We start from the raw sequence: 23,624 nt of genomic DNA on the forward strand, positions 1-23,624 counted from the left end.
TTTAGTAACCAGATATCAAGAAATTTAAGTGGTAATAAAGATTTGGCTTATAAGCATCAACAAAAAAAATTGTTAGTACTTTGGGGGCCAGATAAATGACGGGTAAAGTATCACGATCTGCTTTATAAAGCAACTCTGCCTAGAAACTACTTCTCACTATGGCAAAGCTTCTGACCTGCACCTGTTCACTCAGTAAGCTAATTGGCGTCAGAAACAGCCAAATATTCTAGCAAAAACAACAAACACGGACTTCAACTAACACCTACAGGGCACCTGCATACCTAAAGCAAGCCAAAAAGAAAGAAATAGCATGGCTTTTATGGAACTATCAAAAGTACTAGTGAAAGACAAGAAAAACACTGCACGTGCTACCAACAGTGCAACGCTGCTGGTCGAAGCACCTCCTGGGGGCAGGCTCACTGCCCATGCACAAGCTACTTTCTACCACCTCCATCAAACCCAGGCCCAGGGATCAACGCTGCATGTCCATCAGGAATGCTAATGAGGGGCTATTCACTATGTGTGCTCTTTAACAGAAAAACTTCCAATCAGTCTGTGAATATAATCATTTATTTGTCTTTACAGTGATGATGGAAGAATGTACAGTTGTCCTCTTTCAATAAAGTATAAAAATCTGTTTATATACAGTGAAGTCACAATAATCTTTAATTGGGAAATTTATTTGGTACTCCTGATCTGTTTATATTAAAACTGTGGGGAAACAAATATTTCACGTAAGTGCTACATTTCCAGTAGATTGCACCTGGCATCAAAAGCTCAGCTTCATCTTAAGGGTCCTGCTTGATATTACAAAAGACTAATTTTAAGTCCTAGGACTCAAAATAAACATCATTTTTGAATAATAGATATATACATCAAAAATACATCTAAAAAGGCATTGGTTAGTGCTATTAAAAAGCTCTATGTGCTCGGGTACATTTTTTTCTTACAGGCAAAACCCAGTGGAAACGTTTTATTCAATTTCTAGGAATTTGCTCTTGGGGAAAGTCAGTCGAAAGTTACCTGTAAGGAAAAACAAACAAACTTAAGTAATTCAGTGATTTATCAGGTGAGAAGAAACTTGAAGTAATCAGAGCCTAAATTTCACTTAGAATCAGAAGTCTCAATTAAACATTTAGTTACAGTACATTATAAATACAAAGTATTCAACATATTCCCTCATTATTTCAGATGTTTTATTTTGATGATACTTTTTAATACCCATTTCATTTTCAAAGAAAGTATATGTACCCCTTTTCATACTTATACAAATATTCTCTATCTACCATTAGCTAAATCAGCATAAAAAAAGGAATTGAAAGAGTTCATAATAGATAGCAGCCAAATCTAAGCATATTCTGAGAAAATTTCTTACAATGATTTATTCTACTTCACAATGATTGATTTTACTTTAGGGCATTTATAGATGATAGATATGCAGTCTTTTTATTGCTTATCCTTTTATCATGAGATGGTCCTGTGCAACTGCAAAGTGAACTATTTATGTCTTTGATATGATATCTCATTCATAGCTAAATATTTTAACTCTTTTGTTTTATAGTTATCTTCTTGCAATCATTCCTAAAATGTTTGATAATTTAGACACTTCTCTATGATTGTAAAATTTAAGTAACAGTAAATCTAAACCTATCATTTAGCTAATAAGCTAAATAAAAATAACTAAAGCCAGGTATCGTAGTGTACCCCTATGATCCCAGCTACCCAAGAAACTAAGGTAGGAGGATTATATTATAAGTTTGAGGCCAGTCTTGGCAACTTAGGGAGATCCTGTCTCAAAATGAAATAAAAAGGGCTGGGGTTTTAGTTTCAGCTCAGGGGCATAGCATCCCGGTTTAATCCCTGATACTACAAAATGGAAGCTTTCTTACACAGATTGAGCTCTGCCTTGATCTCAACCTGCCAAGTTCTCTGCAAAGAAAGCACAGGTTTAGTCTACAGCCATACCACCCTGACTCAATGTGCCCATTTTCATCTGATCTTGGAAGCACAGGTTTGATAAAGCCTAGACTACATGGCCTTTGTTTACCCCAAACTGTTGATGGGAGAAAAGGCTGAGGAAAAACCAAAGCTAAAAGCAGAAGGCCTTCCCAGAGTCTGTTCTGACACAATGGCACAGAACCTGGTGCAGGTGCAACAGTGCAGAGTCCCTCGCTGCACCCCAGAGCCGCAGACAAAAGAAACATGCTCAGACTTCTCTCTGGCAAACTTTATATATACTATGTACACCCACCCATGAGAGCCCAAATAACACATCCTTGCTAGTTTGGAAAACAAAATACCAAGTGTAAATACAGTGTCTTCCTGTCCTCATCAGGAAATTAAATAGGGTTGGTGCTGGTGCTGCAGTCACTGGACTTGCAGATGTAAGACACTATATCTCTTATTTGGTTTAGGTATCGTTGTGGCATGAGTCATTCCTGAATTAAGGAAAGGCACTCATGGAAAGGGAAGATGGTGTCAACAATGACACTCATGCTCACTGCCTCTCTCTGCTCCTCTACCACACAGGAATCCCTCCCTCTCTTCCAGACAGAGGGAGGGGGAAATATTCATCTTGCCACTCTCTCAAGCTCACTACTGATCAATCACTTGCTCAAGCTGATTCTATCTCCAAATATATCTCAGATCTGCCCTTTCCTCCTCTCCTCCCTGCTCACTGCCCTTTCCTCCTCTCCTCCCTGCTCACTACCAACACCCTGGAGAAGCCACCACCGTCTCTTGCTGGACTACCACAATAGCATCCCAGCCAGTCTCCCTGCTTCAAGTTGTCCCTACTACAATCCATGTTTTCCTGCAGCAGCTGTAGGGATTTTATAAATAAGCAAATCTGATTATGCTATTCAGCTTCAGTGGACTCCCACTGGTGTTAATGATAAAGCTCAAAGTCCTTAACATGACCCACGGGCTCTGTGTGATCAGGTACATTGCCTACACATTGGCCCTCCCTCTCCAGACATACCATGTTCAGATCATGTTGATTTTTCTTTGTTCCTTAAAGAAACCAAGCTTCCCTTTGCTGTCCCTTCTAACGGGACCCCTGAAAATCTCCCGACATGGTCCTACACACTTCAGGCCCAATGTAAATGTCACTTCCCCAGAGAGGCTTTTCTGACCTTTCACACCATGTTAACTAACCCATCTCTCCTCAATTTGGGCTTCAAAGGAAACAAATAACTGGCTAATGGGTGGCAGAAATTAGAACAAGGGATGCCAAGATACAGGATAGAAGTTGGGAAACAAGATGCTACACTAAAGGCTAGGGTTGCGGCTCAGTGGTAGAACGCTCACCTAGCACATGCGAGGCCCTGGGTTCAATCCTCAACACCACATATAAATAAGTAAATAAAATAAAAGTATTGTGTCAACTACAGCTAAAAAATATTTTTTAAAAAAATGCTTCACTGAAGCCTTAGAAATCTGAGTGTAATCATCTAAAGAAAATATACACCCACGAAACAGAGACTATGAACTTCATATGTGGGTTTAAGGGTAAGATCAAAATTGTATTGTAAATTATGTACTATATTGTCAATGTCCTTCTTGTTCTCTCAGCATTGAGTCTACAGTAAAGAAAGCCTGGAAAAAGTGAAGAATTTCGTCTATATTGCTAACATAATTCTAAAGAGGGATCAACATACCCCAGAGGGCTAATGGGGTGAAGATGACAGCTACCTTCCTCTCCTATAACCACTCCTCCCTCCCTGACACAGTCCTTTTCTTTTTTCTCTGCTTTTCTTAAATGACAACTTGGAGATTTCCCACCTGATTTAATAAATGAGAACAAACAGGTATAATAACTTATATGGTCATTAGATACAAAGGGGGGGCCAGACAGCAGCATATGCATAACCTACGTAAAGCAGCAGCTTTTTCACTCAGTGCTGAGGAGGCTGCAGACAAGAAAATAAACATGTGAGTTCCAAGTGTGTCTATGTCTGGTGTCAGTTTACCTGATCATATTCTTAGGCTTCATCTCCACTGTCCATTTCAACATCCATCTCTTCTGTGTCAGCAGCCCGGGAAAGGATGTCTGCCATCAGTGCTTCTTCCAATTTTTTCCGTACTTGTTGTACTCGCTCTTCCTGTTTCCTTTTCAAAAACAGAAAAAGACACTAAAAATCTGGCATGTACTGAAAATATGAAGCTGCTACAAAAGTCCATCCCTACTTCAAAGTCACTAAATTCCCCAGGAAAAATACACTTTCCTCTCCTTTGACTTTGCAAAGATTGTTTATAAACTCACAAACCAAATACACTGGTACCCTTGACTAAAAGAGGGATGGTCACATACAGTTATCTTTTGTCTCATAGAGAATTCTCAAAAGAGTCACTTTACTTTAGTGACCTCTTCCTCAACTCCAAGAATCTCAAATGTGTGAAGATATAGGTATATTCCTACGAAAAATAATTAGAAATAATTTGGAGGCAGGGATAGAAGGAGGAGGCAACATGAAGAATAAAGAAAAGTGCCTTCCTAAATGAAGCACTAAGAAAGACGTGAAGTAGAGAGTCAGTGGGCTGGGACTTGGCCTGGCATTCCATGGCTACATTGGGAGAGAGTGCTCTCCTGGGCTCCCAGGTCTGCAGGCAATGGGACAGCATGGAAAAGCCAGGCACATAAGCCTGCATACCAAGAACAGAGACCAAAAATCTCCACTTCAACCGAGAGAAGCTGAGCACAGCAAGAACATGCCATGGGTTTTTCTGTGTCTTGGTGACTGCAAGGAGTCCTCAAAAGTGAGTTAATAAGGCTCTGAACCATCGGACAGAGAACAAAGCCCAGGAGAAAATGCTGTTGATAGACACTTTGTCTTAAAAATTCTGAGAGGGCAAAAGAGGAATTTACATCGAGAACTAAGTAGAAAGGCCAAAGTTGAAGAAACACAAGGGAATAGTAAGGACTGGCAGGTAAAGGCCCTGGTGAAAATAAAAAATGAAGAGAGGTGAAAGCAGAGGGAGGTGGGTTAACTACCAACAGAGAACAGGTCAAGTGTTCTGTTGAGAGCAGAGGAAAGATGGTCAGGATGGATGCAGAGTGGGAGATGGAACACAAGGAAGACACAACAAGGAAAACGCAGGGCTCTACTGGAAAAGTGATCTTCCAAACAATAACTGAAGGAAGACAGCTTGCAGCACTGCCCAAATCTAGGACAGCAGAAAGGTAGAAGCACCATGTCACAGAGGACGTCATCCTCGTCATGGAGTAATCACTTCCTGGGGGCTCAGCCAGCTGCATTCACACATGCTCTCCTCCAGAGCACGTGTCTCTAGGCTCAATGAGACATGTCCAAGGTAGGAGGTAATGAGGCACATATACTATATAGCCACAAAAACTTCAGATCTTTATTAAACTCCAAAACAGCAATGACTTCTACTCTTTAAATAAATTTTCAGCTTAAGGGGCAGACAGGGTGGTTACTGGGTCAGCCTGAACTCTATAGCTTCTGTCATATAAGAAGACACTGGAGATGACAGATTTTTATGTAGTGGGGCAGGATCAACATAACACATCTGTTTATTTCTTAAATAATCTGTCTCTCTGCTTGCCCACTGACTCAAAGTTTATGCTAAATGGCACATCAGTCTCATGGGAAGTGTCTCACTTTTCGTAACAGACTACAAGAATATATACCACTACCCTGGAGTAATCCCATCAGGAAGACAGGGAAAATGGAGCAAACTGTGCTTTTGGATGAAGAACTCTATCTTAACAGCTAACGAAGACTTTTACTTTAAGCAGTACTTCTCAACTTTATGATAAATGTTGAAACTAAAGTGCCCACGGTGGCAGGCAGAGTTCTAAGATGTTCCCCAAGCCCTCCTCACTCCACTCCTTTTATCCTCCTTACATAATTTTTTCCCTGAAAATGAACAGAACTTGTAAGTATAATGGGGTTACTAATCGAATGATCTTGAATTAATCAAAACAAAGATTTATACAGTGGTTCTCCTAATAAGAAGAGCCCTTAGTGAGGCTGAGTCTTTCTGACAGATGTGTTTAAAGGATACATGAAGGGGGCTATATGGCAAGGAATTTCAGGCCCACCTTTAGGTGCTGAGAGCAGCCCCATCTCTTGGCCAACAAAGGCAACAAGAGTCAGCCCTTCAGCCACCGAGAATTAACACTGTGACAATTGAGTTTAAAGAGAATCTTAAGCTCCAGAAGGTAAAGCAGTCCAGCCAACACTTTGATTTTAGCTTTGTGAAACCACGCAGAGAATCCAGGCTGCTGAACCACAGAATCATGAGCTAATAATAAATGGGTCTTGCTTTAAGGTGCAAAATTCATAAGAATTTGTTATCAAATATTAGAAAGCAAGTACACAGGTGGATGAAAATATTATCAAATAAACTGAAAAGATATATACTTAATATTGACATCTTTAGCTGGAGGTTTAATATAAACAGAATATTGGCCACACAAATCAAGGAAAAGTAACAATCCCACTTACTGTCATTTATTTTGAACCTATAGGAATTCAACAAAAAACGTTTGCTTAATAAGTTCTGCTTAATTATTGTTATGACAATTAAATCAAATGAGTAATTTGATAGATAAATTTGTCTGAAAAGAAAATCATCTAGACCTGGCTTGGAGACAGTTTCTTCTACTACCAGATGATGTGATATGGAAGCTGTTGGCATTCTCATGATACCACTTAGAGAACCTCAGTCCACACCCATGATGATCTGGTGGAATCCCTGATGACTAACTTGGTCCTCATTCCAAGATGGAAAAGAACTTTTCCTTGAGTAGCTGTCTTCCTCAATGGTAAACAGTACAAAAGGCATGTTAATTCCTCAACTCAATTTTACATTTTGCTATTTTCTTTTTTTTTTTTTTAATGTTTATAGATATTTATTTTTTTATTTATTTATATGTGGTGCTGAGAATCGAACCTAGTGCCTCACACATACCAGGCAAGTGTGCTACCACTAAGCCAGAGCCCAAGCTCCCTATTTTAATTTCTTCAGAAATAAAGTTGATAATAAACTCTGCAAATGCACTGGGGTTGTGGCTCAGTGGTAGAGCACTTCTCTAACGTGTGAGACACTGGGTTCGATTCTCAACACTGCATATGAATGAATGAATAAATTCCAAGCAATCAAGTCATATGACTAGAACTCTGAGCTGTTTTATACCCTTGCAAAGGGAATTACTTTAAAACCCAAGAGCTTTCCAATATAAATCTAGCTAGACTCATGCATTTAGAAATATTTTTATGTCAACTTTTTATAGATTTAGAAAAAAACAAAATACAAATAGAAAACATATTTTTATATTTTGTGATTCAAAAGTGCCATCTGCTGGTTTTGTCTAGGAATAATACTCCAGTAAAATTTTGATTTACATTCGGAAGATGGGAACAGTGAAGTATACATATTGTCATATTTCTGAAGCAAATATACTATAGCATCATTGGTATCAATGATATCATTAGGTATCCTTAATTAATGATACTGAAGTTCCTAAATACTAGACAAGAATTTCTTTGAGGTTTTACTACCCAAAATAGTTTTGTTTCTCCTGAACAATGGTTTGCTCATACTATCAATCTAAGTTAGATGCTTTCCCCTTTTACTATTTGCTACTAAAAACCTAATTTGTGGTCCAGTCTTAGAAACAGTAAAAGATGTTAACAGAGGCAACTGTGTCCCCTTATTCCTGGCTCTTATTCTTTACCCATTGCTCAGCTTTCTTATGTGCTTCTCTTCTTGCTCTATTGTGTGTTTGTGTGTTTATGGTGTCTGTCTTTGGAGGCACCTTAAGTATTTACTGAAACAAAGTGAAATAAGTAAATAAATCTCTAAATTGAGCATAAGTGAGGTAAACACAATCAAGATAACTAAATCATACTTTGAAAAGAAAACTTAGGGCAATATGGCTATCATTTGCTTTAGAGAGATCTTTTGTTTGCAAATAAACCAACGCAGGAAGCAATCATAAAAGGTATTACTGAATGAATAAACTGAGAGAACAGGGAACTAAAATTCAGAAGCCCAAATTGTAAAACTGTAAAGATGATGTGTAAAGAAAATAATTGTCCTGAAAGCTGTCCTTTGGACATGGTCATGATGGTCCCCCTTCCACCTTTTACAAGCATGTATTTATTATAACAGTACTTTATCATCATCTTCCATTACTTTCAGAAAAGCTCTGGGAAGGAAGGAAGAGAGGGAAGGAGGGAGGGAAGGACAGACGAAGGATTTTCTAGTGAGTGAATTCACTTGCAGTTTGAGGATCCTTTTTCTAAAATGCTTGGGACCAGAAGTATTTCAGACTTTTGTTTGACTTTAGAGTATTTGAATATGCATATTGAGATATCTTGGGGGTGGAACCCACGCCTGAACACAAAATTCATTTGTGTTTTATGTATTAACTTAAATACACAATCTGAAAGTAATTTTATACAATATTTTTTAATAACCTTGTGCATAAAATAAGGTTTCCTGGTATGGAATTTTTCAATGTGGCCTCATGGTAGAGCTCAGAAAGTTTCAGACTTTGAAGTACTTTAGATTTTAGATTTTTGGATTAGGGATGCTCAACCTGTACTATGTGTGACACTGAACCTAATGGGCAATATAAAATTTATCCACAGGCAAAAATCAAGCTTTATGGGTTATGATAAACTGAATTACCTAATGTCTTCATCTGTGACAATGAAAGCTTTGCAGAGGGGCTGAGATGTGTTAAGCCAAACAGCGGGGTTCTTTTCCACAGCAGCAGAGACTTGTCCCGTGATTGGTGCGGAGCTTGTGTGCAAAGCACTAGCAACAGCAGATAAAAGGGTCTCATCATTACTACCCGGACCAACTCCTGCAATCAGAAAGAAGCAATACTTAAAATTTTCAATGTGACAAGCAAACCTTATGTGACCTGAAACAATCAACATTTTTGTGTTCATGTAGGGTCATATGTTTAAAGTCAACATGAACCAAAACAGCAAAAGATGATATCACAAGCAACTAACATAAAAGACATAGTAACAAAAAAGTATAGCATTTCAATAAAACTTTTAAAATACATTTTCTAAGGTTTTAAACTTACATTTCCTCAAGTAAAGTCAATTATTTGAATAATCTAAATCCTTTATAAAGGCATTAGATTATGCTCAAGTATCCCAATTAATGTACCCTGGAATAGTCCCTCCTTTTAGCTTTTAAAATTAATTTCTAGTAATATCCCAAAATGTATCTTCCTTGTTTCAGGACTTTGAAGGAAAAGTCAAAGCAAGCATGCTGTACTTGCAGCTTTAACATCTTTTTCAAATGCCTAACTATCCAGATTAATAGAATGAATGACTGCACACAGCAAAATTAAAATGAATCGCTTAAAGTTCTAAAATAGTTCAACTAGTTAAAACAATAATTCCCAAGAACACAAAGAGACAAAAGTCAAACTATAAATTATGAGAATTTCTGAGTAATCCACAATCAAGACTCAGATGCTGAAATTCTAATACTGGAGGGATAAAGATTCTCTAGAACACAGAGTTGCCATATGAAATGACGGGTAGATTGGCAACTGAGTTCTCCATCCCACATTCCACTAGCTGCCAAAACTGAACCAGAGTGCACATTCTCCCACTGCTACTTACAGCAACAGCTTGTAGAGGGAGGGGCAGAAAAAGAGCTTAGTTTTTCTTTTGATAAGAGGAAGAGAGAAAGAACAAATGTTGGGCCCAATGCTGCTAGAAGCTGGAAGTTTGGGAAATCCTATTGTTCATTTGCACTCAGTACTAAACACACACAGCACACGCATTAAATTAGATGACAAACCCAACCTAGAGCCAAAGCTTTTATACAGAAAAAAAATCTAAAGTAATATACTCCATAGAGGCATCCCTACAAGGTACAAGTCTCTTATGTATGTCCTCCCTGGGTTTACTACCACACAAGGGGTATGCCATCCAGCTAGACACACATGATCCCTCAAAACAAAGACCTGGTATCATTCAATTCTTTTTTTTTTTTTGTTGGTACCAGGGACTGAATTCAGGGGTACTTGACCACTGAGCCACATCCTCGGCCCTGTTTTGTATTTTATTTAATGACAGGGTTTCACTGAGTTACTTAGCACCTCGCTTTTGCTGAGGCTGGCTTTAAACTTGAGATCCTCCTGCCTCAGCCTCCCAAGCCGCTGGGATTACAGGCCTGCGTCACCATGCCTGGTGAAATTGTTCAATTCTGAATCCAAAGCATCTAACACAGTGCCTGGCACACAGTAGGTACTTAATAAATATCTGCTCAACTAAACTTAGATAATACCTTGAAGACCTTTAGGTAGTTCCATGGTTTTTATAATTTGTTCTGTTACATCTGATGCACTAAGTCCTTGTAGCCTCTTCTCCCAGAAAAGCTGTAAGGCAAAATATCACTGTTAATAGATACATTCTTGAGACAAGAAAGTAGCGCATCGATGCTGTTGGATAATGAAATTTAAATCATGTCAATAGTTTCCTATAATTTTCTCATTTTTTCCTTACAACAAGCTAAATAATACTCTAAACATGAATTATTTCAACACATCATAACTCTTTCAGATCAATATTACTCAAAAAATGTTTTGTTATTTCATGCAACCTATTTATTTGTTAAATTAAATAGATCATTATACCCCGTATTCTATGTATATTTCTTTATAAGGTATTTTCCAAAGAATATAATTTCAATTTTAAAAACTCATTTGGCATGAAATTTTTATGTTAAAACTTATCAGGGAAAAAAAACCACAAATAATATTATGTATTAGCCCCTTTATCCAATACCATTAGGGGAAGAGCTATTGCACATAGATAATTTTCCTAAGACCTGATGTTTATTTAGCCCTTTAGCATATTTAAAAGAAAAAAAGACACTTTTTATGGCTAAAATGTCTAGGTACCACCTTGGTTTTACAATGGATATCACATTTGGGAGTCACTTTCTCCCTGCTGCACAAGGCCTGAGTCACTACAGTCCCTCAGTGGCCCCAGGCCATCAGTCTGAGCAGCGGGAAGCATACTGAAAGGCTATTCCTGCCTCAGTGGGCGACTGAGATATGCACTGCTTATTCAAAGATTAATTGATCCCTGACAGTCATCTCTTTTATTTATATCCTTTTTATATTTTAGTATTTTCCCTGTTAGCTATTATTTCTCACCCATGTCATTCATCTATTCAGCATGTATTTATTGAGTTCCTACTATGTACTGTGCTTGTCCTGTGGATGCATAGTTAGTAAGACAGATTTTGGCCTCGTCTTTGAGCCTTATTTCTTTTCTAGTCTGCTTCATAATTTTCGTATTTATAGCAAAGAAAAAAAGTCAATAGAACTCTCCACCTTTAATCTTGGATACCAGGGCTTTCCACATAGTTGGTACTGAAAAAATATTTGGGTTAATGACTGAAAATGGGAACAACTGGACTCAGACTGAGGATGTGAAGGACACACACAAAGCGATGTCGAAATCCAAGTTTCAACCACAAAATATATGACCTTAAATGTATTCTATAACCTTTTCAGAAGCTTCAATTTCCTCCTCTGCAAATGTGGGAGCAATGGTTGCTACATCCAATTAGTGTGTTGATTAAATATGGCAATACATATATATATATATATATATATATATATATATATATATGAAGCACCTGTCCTAAAAGAGGCATAAGACTCAGTGTATTTACATTAAACAAATTGTGCCCACTCTCAGAGCTTTGGGGGCTATATTCTGAATTCTGCGTACAGGTAAAGTATCAGATGACTGCCCTCCAGACACAGCAGAATATAAGGTAGTACAACTCTATTTATGACAGAAATGTAACAGAATGCCTCTCTCTTCTGAAGACCTTCTTGGCACTTGGTAACAACTCCTGATGTTTCCTACAAATCATATCATTAGTAAAATACGTGGCCAATATGAACAAATCAACAATTATAATAATTCATAATCATGGATATCAAGTAATTAGATGAGGTTAATAACTGGTGAGTATAAATGTCCCAAGAAACCCTGCTTGATTTCTATTTACTTTGTGGCAGAAAAATATTGTGTTTGTTTTGAATATCAAAGTTATAGTAAAAAGCAAAGAAAACAAAACTCAGTTAAATTTCTCATCAGTGTATGCAGAATCCACAGATATGTATGAGTGTGTACATATACACCTACATACATAAAATCAGCTCTTTGTATCTCTGGTTTCTGCACACACTGATCCAACCAACTAGAGATCAAAATATTCAGAAAAAAAAAAAGTGTCTGTACTAAATATGTACAACTTTTTTTTTGCCATTGTTCCCTAAATAAAATAGTTTAAGAACAATTTATATAGCATTGGTATTTATAAGTAGCCTAGATGTGATTTTAAACATAAAGAAGGATGTGCATAGATTATATGCAACATTGTACTATTTTATAAAGAAGACTTGAACATCTATGAATTTTGGTATCAGAAGAGGATCTTAGAATCACTAAGGGACATCTTTCTGTCTCTCTCTCTTTCTCTCTCTATCTCTCTTCCTCCCTCCCTCCCTCCCTCTCTGCCTGTGTATAAATTTTTTGATTTGCAAAAATAAGTTAAAACTACCAGAAAAATAAAAGCGTAAGAATTATGGACAAATTTGACTGCTAATATTTTATCTAAAAATTCTAATTCCATATATTAGTAGATAATTAAAAATGATAACTTTTAAATTTCTATCCATAAGAAGGAGAACAATACAAAAAGTTAGAAAGGAAATAAACCTTGGATTGACACATGGGTGTATGGACCTCGATTACATCAAGCCCTGGTTATACCATATGTCATCTGACAGTCCTCAACTATGGCTGAAATCAGAATCTGATATGCATGGACAAGTTCTGTACATGTTCTTTCAATGGTAAAAGTTATCATCTCCAGAATTCAAAAGCAGAAAAATACGTTAAATGTGTATACCATGAAAATGGATATGTGTGTGTTTGTGTGTGTGCATGTATTGTTTACCACCCAGGACGGAGGGTAGTGGGAAAGGTTAGAGAAGGGAAAGAGGCTAGTTTGAGAGAACATAGTGAGTGGTCAAGGTCATTTCCTCCCTATCTTCCCACCATCCACCCACTCATTTCACTGAGAACAGAGCCCTCATGAAGTAAATGTCTGTTTACATCTCAGTATGTTCCTAACTCACCTCTTCTCCATCATCCATCTTCTCAGATGCTTCCCTGCTTTGTTGTTTTCAGGGTGGGGGTGGGGGTGAGGGAATTTGGGCATTTTAAAATACACTTTAAATGTACACACAGCAGGCATTATGCTGAGTGGGAAAGGCTAGTTTTTTTCATACCATGTGATTCAATTGATAACAAAAAGACAAAGCTATGGGGTACCAGGGTCTAGGGTTTGGGGTGGAGGAGAGTCTGGCAACAAAGGTCAGCACAGGTACTTCTTTGGAGTACTGGAATTACTCTTTGGTTTTTAGTAAACACAAACTTCATCTGGCTAATACCACCTCCCTTACACCAGGCCTACTTCACTCTATCACCCCAACCTTCTATCCGGTTTTCACTGAACCTACTCTAAAAGCTAGTCAGGTCCTCTCCCCACATTCTATAATCCTTTTTTATTATCTTTAGCCACTTCATAGCCTTCAATGCTCTGGAGGGAGCAGGGGAAGGAAAAGGATATCCTCTGCCTTGAGTTTAAAATTTCTCAGCCTATATATTTATGAACTCCAGGTATTTACTAGGTGTTCACCTGGAGTTCCTTCCTAACCATCCAAAGTCCAAAGACAATCATATTCAAAGACAAATCTCCAAATCTGGACAGGTCCTGTTTACCAGGCTACCTAGTCTGTTCCCGCACACTTTATAAACACCACTGCTGTCATCAAATCCTAACCTATCTGCTGAAAAGCTGATTTTACCTGCCTAATCCCATGGTTTTCTCAGCTTAATCTTGCTGTGAGATGTGACGCCAAATAATCACTAACTATAACGCTTCAAAGTGATTCAATATTTGGAGAAAGCCCCTACACACGCAATCATCCTCCATTATTCCATGCCTCTCTAATCCCCACAACCAGATCCCTTAACTTACTCTAACATAATGTTACCCTCCAGCCTATCAGAAAATTGGATAGCACCCACATGTGCATCACATTTTATTATTTTTTTTTAATGTAGTGTTGGAAATTGAATCCAGGACCTCACATATGCTAGACAAGCATCCTACCACTGAGCTACACCCCCAGCCCTGAATTAATTACCTTTATGGCTTGGGCAACCCTCTATCCAAGAACCCAGTTGATTAAGGGAGAAGCATAGGATGGGATTAATACCACCAAAGTGCCTCAATGGTCAGCAAGGGTGCAATATAACTTTGAAGAAAACATGAGCTCCTCTCTGTATCTTTTTTCTCTCACAGCTCTCCTTACTTGGTAAGTACACTAAGATATCAGTGGGAGCACAATACATGTACTTAGCCTCCCTGAAGATAAGCAGGAGGTGTGTCACAAAAGTTGCTTCTTTAGTGAGATAAGTGAGCAAATATGTTTACTGGAAGTACAGCTAACACAGAACTATAATTGTAGCATTTTTGCCTTTTAATTGCTTTTTATTTAACTCGAGTTTTGGCGGATTTGTTTACTTGTTTATTTGAAAAAGATATTCAAGAACATGATAAAAAAGAACCAAGAATCACAGGAAAACTCCTCACCAACACCCACTCTTATTCTGATGCTATGAATTGAATCTGAACAGACTTTTTTTTTTCAAAATTAGAGGATGTTTATAAGGAAAAAGTAATTAAAAGATCAAATCAAATTCAATAAATATTTTTGTGTGTGCCCTTTATATGCAAAGTATTTTGCTGGACACTGGAGGTGGCTGCTGTTAGGACACTGCTGCCCTCCAGGACCTTTCAAGTGGCTGGAAAACAAGCAAAACTCTTCAAGGCAGACTGCAACAACTGCAATCAGGAAGACAAATTAACCTTGACTTGCAAAAATTTGGAAAACTAAAGCCTCTGGAAAGAGGTATCTCTTGAAAAATACGTAATATTCTGTAAGTATGCAGAAAATGAAAGACTATTCCTATTACATAAGCAAAGACCAGTGTTTCTAAATTATTTCATACAGAATAGTAACCAAGATGGCTTACTTAACTGCATGTCTGAAGCCTTGCCCTGTGTCTGGGATTAATTAGTTTCATTTCACTTTTTTTCTTTTAACAAGTATTTTAGGAGATTCTGATGCAGATACAAGGATCCCAGTTTGAGTAAGACTGGCCTAGTTTGGGGAGAATGAAAAATAGTGCACACAGAGAAGTGGTATCAGTGATCACCAAATCTCCAAGTTTTAATCCTAATTATGAGAGAATATAATATAATATAAATAATTTATATATATATATATATGTGTGTGTGTGTGTGTATATACATATATATATATATATATGTGTGTGTGTGTGTGTGTATATATATATATATATATATATATATATGTATGTATATTATTCTATCATCTTCCTTGTGGAATACTGGAACATGACATTTGCCTTCCTATTATTTCTCTGCAGGAGGACATGTGTTAAAAAGTTTAAAAGTCTACCTAATTGTTTAGGTGTGAAGAAAGGGCTTACCCAAAGTTCTGTGGGGAGGGGAGGGGGAGGAGGAGGAGAATAAGAAGGGCGGCTACCACTTGGCCATCAGGGCTTTTTCATGAGCCTGCACTGTGTGAGAATTCAGTTACTCTTACCTATAACTTTCTGGAATATCACTCCTGTTTATAGGTAATGAAGTTTAGAAAAGTTAAATAATTTATCACAACTAGTCAGTAGCATAGGTGGAATTAAAATCAAGTCAGAATGATTAAACACTCCTGGCTTAACAGCAAAAACCAAAAGAGCATTTACATGTTTGGCTCTGTTAGATCTTATGGTACAGGCCTCAGACCCCTCTTTTTATGACATCAAAGGCTGACAATAGAGCAATAAATGCTAAGAAAACTATCAAGTTATTCTTAATCCTTTTAAGAATAAGGATCTGTTTAAGGAACCTATGTTCAAATCCTTGCTTTGTCACTAAGTAAAAAATATCATGTAAATTGTCAATTGTAGACAATCTGTGCCAGATGCCTGCCTTCTTCTCACACAGAATCAAGAAGCCCAGCTAAAACGGAAGTAGATTTTTAAGAAGATACTAAACTGATTTGGGATAGTTCATATGACAAAAAGCAAAAAATTCGTGTTATATGGCTGGGCACAGTGGCACACACCTATAATCCCAGCAGCCTGGGAGGCTGAGATGGGAGGATCACGAGTTCAAAGCCAGCCTCAACAATGGCGAGGCACGAAGCAACTCAGTGAGACCCTGTCTCTAAATGGTGTTGTATGTATTCTCTGAAAGCTTTCTTAGACTCCACTGCAAATGCCAACCACATAAAACTCCAAATTTTTATTCAGCAGATAGAAACTAAAGATTTAGACCCCCTCTTCTAAGAAAACACTTCCAGATAAGTGACACTAACAATATTGCAAGCAAGTATTTCATAAAGTGGAAAAAGAGGGAGTGGCTTACTAAATATTTAACTGAGAACTTCTGAATTTTTGCTCTATAAGAATAGTGTGATAGATTAAGGGTTATACTAACAGCTACTTGTCATGGCCACATTGAAAAGAATATACATCAATACATCAGTATTATTTTCATCTACCATTACAATTCAATTCAAAAAGCACTGATGTATCTGCACAGTGTTAAAAAACAATTTACTAGAGATAAAAATATTGACCTTCCATGTTTACTAATGACCTCAACTTGACAGTCATCTCCAAAGACAGACATATATGAGTAGCAGAGTGAATGGGACTGGCCTTAGACTTAGAACAAACTATGTTCAAATCTTTATTGTGTCACTAGTTTATAAACTTGAACAGCTAACTTAACCTCTATATCAATACCAGTTTCCTATCCAATGGAATGGGAAAATAAAAACAATCTCAAAGAGTTATGGAAACTAAATGAGGAAGTTTTATAAATCCTTGTACATGCCCAATCAGAGTACTCTTTTATTTCACCTATGGCTGATAGCACATCATGGATCATACAATAACACTGAATTAGTTAAAATTAGTAAGAACAAACAATGTATAAATAATTTACTCTGAACGGTATCAGCAAATGAAGAATTTGAGCACATGCACATGAATCTGTCCTTCTCTCCCAGATTTTCTGCTAGGGTTTCTTGCTACTCTTAAGTATTTTATAACTCTTCCTCTTCTCCCTCTCATCCAAGCAGACTGCCTCACAATTGGGCTCAAAGTTGGTTGGGAGTACTTTGGTAGCAGTACCAGCTACATAATTTGCAAGACCAGTAGAAAATAAATATGTGAGAACCCTTTTTTAAAAAGGATTAAGAAATTTAAAAGGACAACAGCAGAGGATTAAACCAGGCACAGGGTCCTTACTTCTAAGTGAGGGGCTCTTCTAAGCACAGGCCCTCTGCAACTGCACAGTTCACATGCCTGTGAGGCTGGTGTCAGTGGTACAGGGCAACATGGAAATGAGGAAAGAACAGAGAAAGGAGGCCCCTATGCTGTGCAGCAGCGCTTAGGGAAATGTTGTAATACAGGGAAAAGGATCACTGCCTAAGCTCCACAGTACTAATAAGGAAGGAGGGAAGCCCAGGGGATGGAAAAATCATCCTGGGGAATAATGAATTGAAGCCTAGAAAAGATCAGAATTTGTTCTATTTCAAGTTCAGTGGCTAACATGAACAGCTTTTAATTAAGATTTCCCAAAGCTATAATTTTCTTGTTATTTTTAGTCTATCTATTTCCATGTTGTGATGATAGTAAAGCCCTTAGAAAAACCTCAAAAGGGCTCTGAGCTTGTTTCAAGAGCAGATGACAGGAGAGAATCAGGGAAACAGACTGTACTTCAGAGCTGCTGCTGTGCATCAAGAAGGAAAAAAAAAAAAAAAAACCCTAACCAGTCCCAATGGTTTAAAGCAGGGTTTCTTAGTCTTGGCATACTGACATTCGGGAAGTATGCTTAGCAGCCTCTTTGGTTTGCTCACATTAGATGCTAATAGCACAATCCCAATTGTAACAACCAAAAAAGTGTCTGCACATTGCCTAATATTCCTGGATGTTAGGAAGCAGGAGAGGTGAAAGTAGGTCTGCTTGGGAACTGCTGGGCTGGAGAGTAACAAAGAAGACAGGAGGGTTAGACATACATAATGTCAGAGGCCAGACCTCACAGCAGAAATAGGAAGGAGAGTCCTCCAATGGCATTTGCCAGCACTACAACCAGCTGTGCTCCCTACTCTGAAGACAGCCCCGTCCCAGTTCTTCCTTTTCTGGGCTCTGAGAGCCCCCTCAGTAGCCTGAACTCAGTGCCTTTTTTTCACTGCCAGACAAACAGGGACTGCTGGGGAACCCAGCCAACTCATCACTAAGATACACAGAATTGGGAGAAACATTTTTTCACCTTAAGTTGAAATTCAATGCATTTCCTGATAAAACAATAATTATTTGTAAAATTCAGACATACTTTAAATGAGCTGGCCTAAGATGCTAGAACCATATTGTTCCTATTAGAAGATGTAAAGTTCCCAATATCTGAAATGTAAAATTGTACATCACAACCCATAAGTTAGAAAATGTCTTTATGTACATGTATATATTTGTCTATATGTACAGATTTAGAAAGAGTCTCTATTTACCATAGGTTTGGAGATTGTACACATGTGCCAGTCTGTTTTTGACTATTGAAAAAAGCATAGCCCTATGTAGAATGGCTATCAGTGTTCAAACACAGGCATACCAACAAAGTGGAACTGACCAGCTGATCTTGAACATGCCAATTTCCATAAATTCTTAGTATGTAGCTATCAGGAGGCCTAGCTATTTCCAAACAAAAATCCCAGAGAAAAAGCAACTTGCCAAATAGCCATATGAAAAAGTAAAACATAATTCAGCCTTCATAAATCACCTTAAGATGCATTTTTCCCTTTGAAACCATAATCTCCATTAGAACAAAAATAAACTGACCACATAGAACACACTGAAGTTCCACAATGAAGCTAAGTAAAATTCATTTAAAACTCATATATATCTAAACTTCTATTTCTTTTTGTTCATTTTAAATAATATAAACTGAATATTAGGTAAGCCAACAGCCTATAACTGACTCTATTGCTAACTAAAAACACCAGATGCTATGCCTAAAGGTCCTGAACCTGTACAAATATCCTCCCCACTCCTCAACTGTCTTCCTATTGCAGGGAAATAAGTATTCTGCTGTTTTGCTAAGATTTTCTCCATATCCATGCTCTTAATGTCTCCTTCCTCCTCCTGGGATTGCTTTTATTAATTCACCCAACTTCTCTTCTCACAATTTCCATCTTCCTCCTTCTTCTCCTTGGGATTCTCCCGTTAAAGAGCTAAAAACACTTGAACACTGACCACCTAAAACATGTCCTTAATTGCATTGCTTCTCTTTCAGTCCACCTCTAGCCTTTTATTACTAGTAAAAATTCTATCTTACTTCCCCACCTTCCATTCATTCTCTTCCTTCCAACCCAGGTTCTGCCCCTACTATTAAATTAACATTAACCTTGCTCAAGGTCCCAGTAACCTTCTCATTACCAACTCTAATTCCTGAGTCAAGCCTCCTCTGTCCTACTTCACTTCTGCATTCACCTGCTATGAAGAAACTTAATGAAATTCTGCCTCTCAGGTGGTTCTTTTTATATTTCACTATTCTCTGCTACTGTTAAGCCACAAAGTTGAACATAGCATAATAATTATCAGAGAAATAAGACTATAAACATTTTTACTTTTCTAATAAAAAATACCTAAAATGCATAATATATGTAAGAAAAAAGTGTTAAAACTTTGTAAAACAAAAGAAACAAAAGTAGCTTTAAAAATCTCATTAAGGAGTGGGGACAGAAATAGGAAAGACAGTGGAATGATTGTGACATAACTTTCCTATGCACATGTATGAATACACCATAGTGAATCTCCACATCATGTATAACCACAAGACTGGAATACTAATTAGAATAAGAAAAAGAACAAAATTTTTTAAATTTAAATTTTTTTTAAAAATCTCATTAGGAGTTTTACTCTGCATAGTCTCTATGTTTGTGTCAAGATACACAAAGATGCCAACGCAGTTGCTAGCACAGCAACTACACATAGCATAGATGCTAACATAGTTTGCTTTCAAATATTAGTGGGATATGTTTGTGATTCAATAGAGTAAGTACAGTATGATAGAAAGAGCACTAGTTTGGCAGTTAAAATACTTTGGTCCTGGTGCAACCATTAAATAGCTTTGTTGTCTTAGGCAAGTCATCTAATCTGTCTGGATATATTTCCACTAGTAAACTAGAAATACTAGTAAATATTGCATCTATCACTGAAAATTATCAAAACACTGATAAAATATGAGGAAGTTGTTTGAAAATACAAATTTTATTAAGATGCTAGGAATATTTTCTAATACTAGTATTATATAAATTCAATGAATATCTTTTTCATTTTCATAAGGTAATTACTAGATCTAATCAAACAATAAAGGATCTTGGGCCCACAGATATAACTCCATAGTAGAACACTTGTCTTAGCATACACAAGGACTTGAGTTTCATCCCCAGCTATATAGGAGAAAAAAAGAATAAAAGATACTGTCACATTCTTGTAGACAAAAGCAAAATCCAGAAAATGTACATTTTACATTCACTGACTCTTGAAAAAGTTAAATATGTAAGACACTAGGTTAGGGTTATGTAAATGAATGTTGTTTCTGCCCAGAGGGAATTCACTGTCCACTTTATAAACTGCTCTATTTCAGATCAACCTCAAATAATATTTTAGCCTTCTAGTTATGGTCAGTAAAACCAACTCAAATACCATGGACTGCAAACATCAAGGTCAAACATGAGCAACCCTTTATTTTGTGTTGGTGTCCTAGAAAGAAAGGGCTAGATAATGACAAGAAAATTATCATGTAAACCAAAGCAAAGCTTGATTCATGTGGCTGTGCAAATTACAACATGATCTCTTATTAAGACAAAAGATAACAATTTAAACTAAAGAGATGGAGGAACAAAGCAAAAGGCAAAAGTCAGGGTTGATGAAGATGAAGGAGCAGAAACCACCTGCTATAGCTATTTGTCTAAATTTCACCATGAACACTCTGTAACTTACACGTAGTGGCATAAGAGTCAAATGCCTGAAAAGGTACAATTATCCTAAGATGCCCATGGTATATATAATTCACAGTCCCTAAATTTATCATGTGCTACTCCCATACGAAATATTTCAATAACTTTTTTTTTTAACATATAAGTTACATCAGGATTAGGTAAGTATGTGTCATCTGTCTTTTCATTTACTTGTAACTTGCCAGCATACTTGGAACTATTTGTTCAGTGCGTGTTTTCTTTATTAGATTCAAAGTTTTGTGAGGGTAGGGTGCAGGTCTGACTTCTCTGTTTATATAGGATCTGTAATATAATCAGCAATGTATGCTGTTGATTTATTTCAAAACCCACTCATCTTCAGGAACTTCAAAAAACATAGTGAATGGGGAAAAACTGAAAGCATTTCCTTTAAAATCCAGAACAAGACAAGGAAGTCCACTCTCAGCATTCCTATTTAGTATAGTGCTAGAAATTCCAGTCAGAGCAATTAAGCCAAAGAAGGAAGTAAAAGGGATAAAAAAAAAATAGGAAAAGAATAAGTCAAATTATCACTATTTAGGTAATAAACAAACTCAACAAAGTAGCAGGTTATGAAATCAATATACAAAAATCATAGCTTTTCTATATACCAATAATGAATCTTCAAGAAAGAAATTTTTAAAAAGTTTCATTCACAATAACCTCAGAAAAATAAAATACCTAGGAATAAATTTAACCCAGGAGATGAAAGACTTCTACAATGAAAACTACAGAACATTTAAGAAAGAAATTGAAAAAGACACAAGATGAAAGGACAGAGGTTCATGGATAGGCAGAATGAACATTGTTAAAATGGCCATACTACCAAAAGCAATATATAGATTCAATGCAATCTCTGTCAAAATACCAATGACATTTTTCACAGAACTAGAAAAAAACAGTCCTAAAATTCATTTGGAAGAATTCTAAGCCAAAAAAGCAATGCTAGAGGCATCACAGTATCTGGCTTCAAACTGTAATATAGCTATGGCAACAAAAACTGCACAATATTGGCATAAAAACAGATACACAGACTAATGGTACAGAATAGAAGACACAGAGACAAACCCACTCAGACACATCATCTTGTCAAGGGACAAGAGTGCTAAAAACATACATTGGAGAAAAGATAGTCTTTTAAACAAATGGTGCTGGGGAAACTGGTTATCCACATGTAGAAAAATGAAATTAGAACATTATCTCTCACACTGCACAAAAATCAACTCAACATGTATCAAAGACCTAGGAATTAAATCAGAACCTATGCAACCTTACAAGAAAATGAAGGTCAACACTCCAATCTATAGACAGAGGCAAAGACTTTCTCAATATAACTCCTAAAGCAGGAAATATTGCCAAAATAAACAAATGGGATGGCATCAAAATACAAAGTTTCTGCATAGCAAAGAAAACAGAATGTGAAGAGAGAACCTACAGAATGGGAGAAAATCTTTGTGAGTTATTCTTTTGACAAAGGATTAATATCCAAAATATACAAAGAATTCAAAAAACTTACTACAAAAATCCAAACAACCTAGTTAGTAAGTGCATATATTTCAACAAATATATGAAAAAAGGTTGAAAATCAACAGAATTAGGAACATGCAAATCGAAACTACACTGAGATTTCATCTCACTCCAGTCAGAATGGCAGACATCAAAATACAGACAGTAATACAAGCTGGAGGGGATGTGGATAAAAAGGAACACTTTTACACTGTTGGTGGGATTGTAAATTAGTACAACTACTATGGAAATCCGTGCAGAGGTTCCTCAAAACAGTAGGAATGAGGCAGATTCAAGATGGCAGGCCAAAGGGAGGTAGCATTCTGTGTCACTCTGTGACCCAGGTCTCAACTAGTTGGAATACTGCTTTACTGAGAGCAGCAGAGGACCCCCTCCAACACCCATCCTGCGCAGGAATCACGGCCTCCGTGCTGAGTGGGGGGCGAGGGGGCGGGACCTCAGCGTCAGGAAAGGACTCCTGACTACTTGCCCATGCAGGTCTTGCAGGTGCCTTAGGGGACCACCGGCATCAGCACTGGCACAAAATTTCCAGATGCTGCTCCCATGAAGGACACTCAACTGCTACCCACACAGAAACTCCAACCACCAGTCCTGTGTGGACCCCCATCTACTAACATGGGGCTCCTCTGGTTGCCTCCATCTTGGGACTTGGCAGCTACTGCCAGAGACCCCTACTCATGGTAGCCTGCCTGCACCTGGGGATATCACAGCCAAACACTGCAGGCCACAGAGCTCATCTTTGAACACATCACACAACGCCATCGCTTGGCTCCCCCTACTCAACCCGACCCCCCATCAGTGAAAGCAACTACTTCCATCTTGGGTCACTTCAATCACCATCTTAAGTCAGGGCAACTACCAACTTGGAACACCAGAGAGCCAGGTA

At 37.5% G+C, this 23,624-nt stretch overlaps 1 protein-coding gene across 1 annotated transcript in view; it reads right to left on the minus strand.

Annotated features, from left to right (window-relative positions):
* Positions 1–554: 554 nt before the first annotated feature.
* Mbd2 (methyl-CpG binding domain protein 2) overlaps positions 555–23,624 on the minus strand; it is a 71,031-nt gene continuing 47,961 nt past the window's right edge. The window contains exons 4-7 of the mRNA XM_046419456.2: positions 10,294–10,384; positions 8,665–8,842; positions 3,972–4,110; positions 555–1,023 (exon numbers count right to left, since the gene is read on the minus strand). Of these exons, the coding sequence (XP_046275412.1) occupies positions 3,984–4,110; positions 8,665–8,842; positions 10,294–10,384 (396 nt within the window). The 3' untranslated portion in view covers positions 555–1,023; positions 3,972–3,983. The remainder of the gene's footprint in view (positions 1,024–3,971; positions 4,111–8,664; positions 8,843–10,293; positions 10,385–23,624) is intronic.

This window comes from Marmota monax, unplaced genomic scaffold (genome assembly GCF_021218885.2).
Source record: "Marmota monax isolate L192 unplaced genomic scaffold, Marmota_monax_Labrador192_F-V1.1 WCK01_AAM20220418_F8-fsc00088, whole genome shotgun sequence".
NCBI classification, from domain to species: Eukaryota; Metazoa; Chordata; class Mammalia; order Rodentia; family Sciuridae; genus Marmota; species Marmota monax.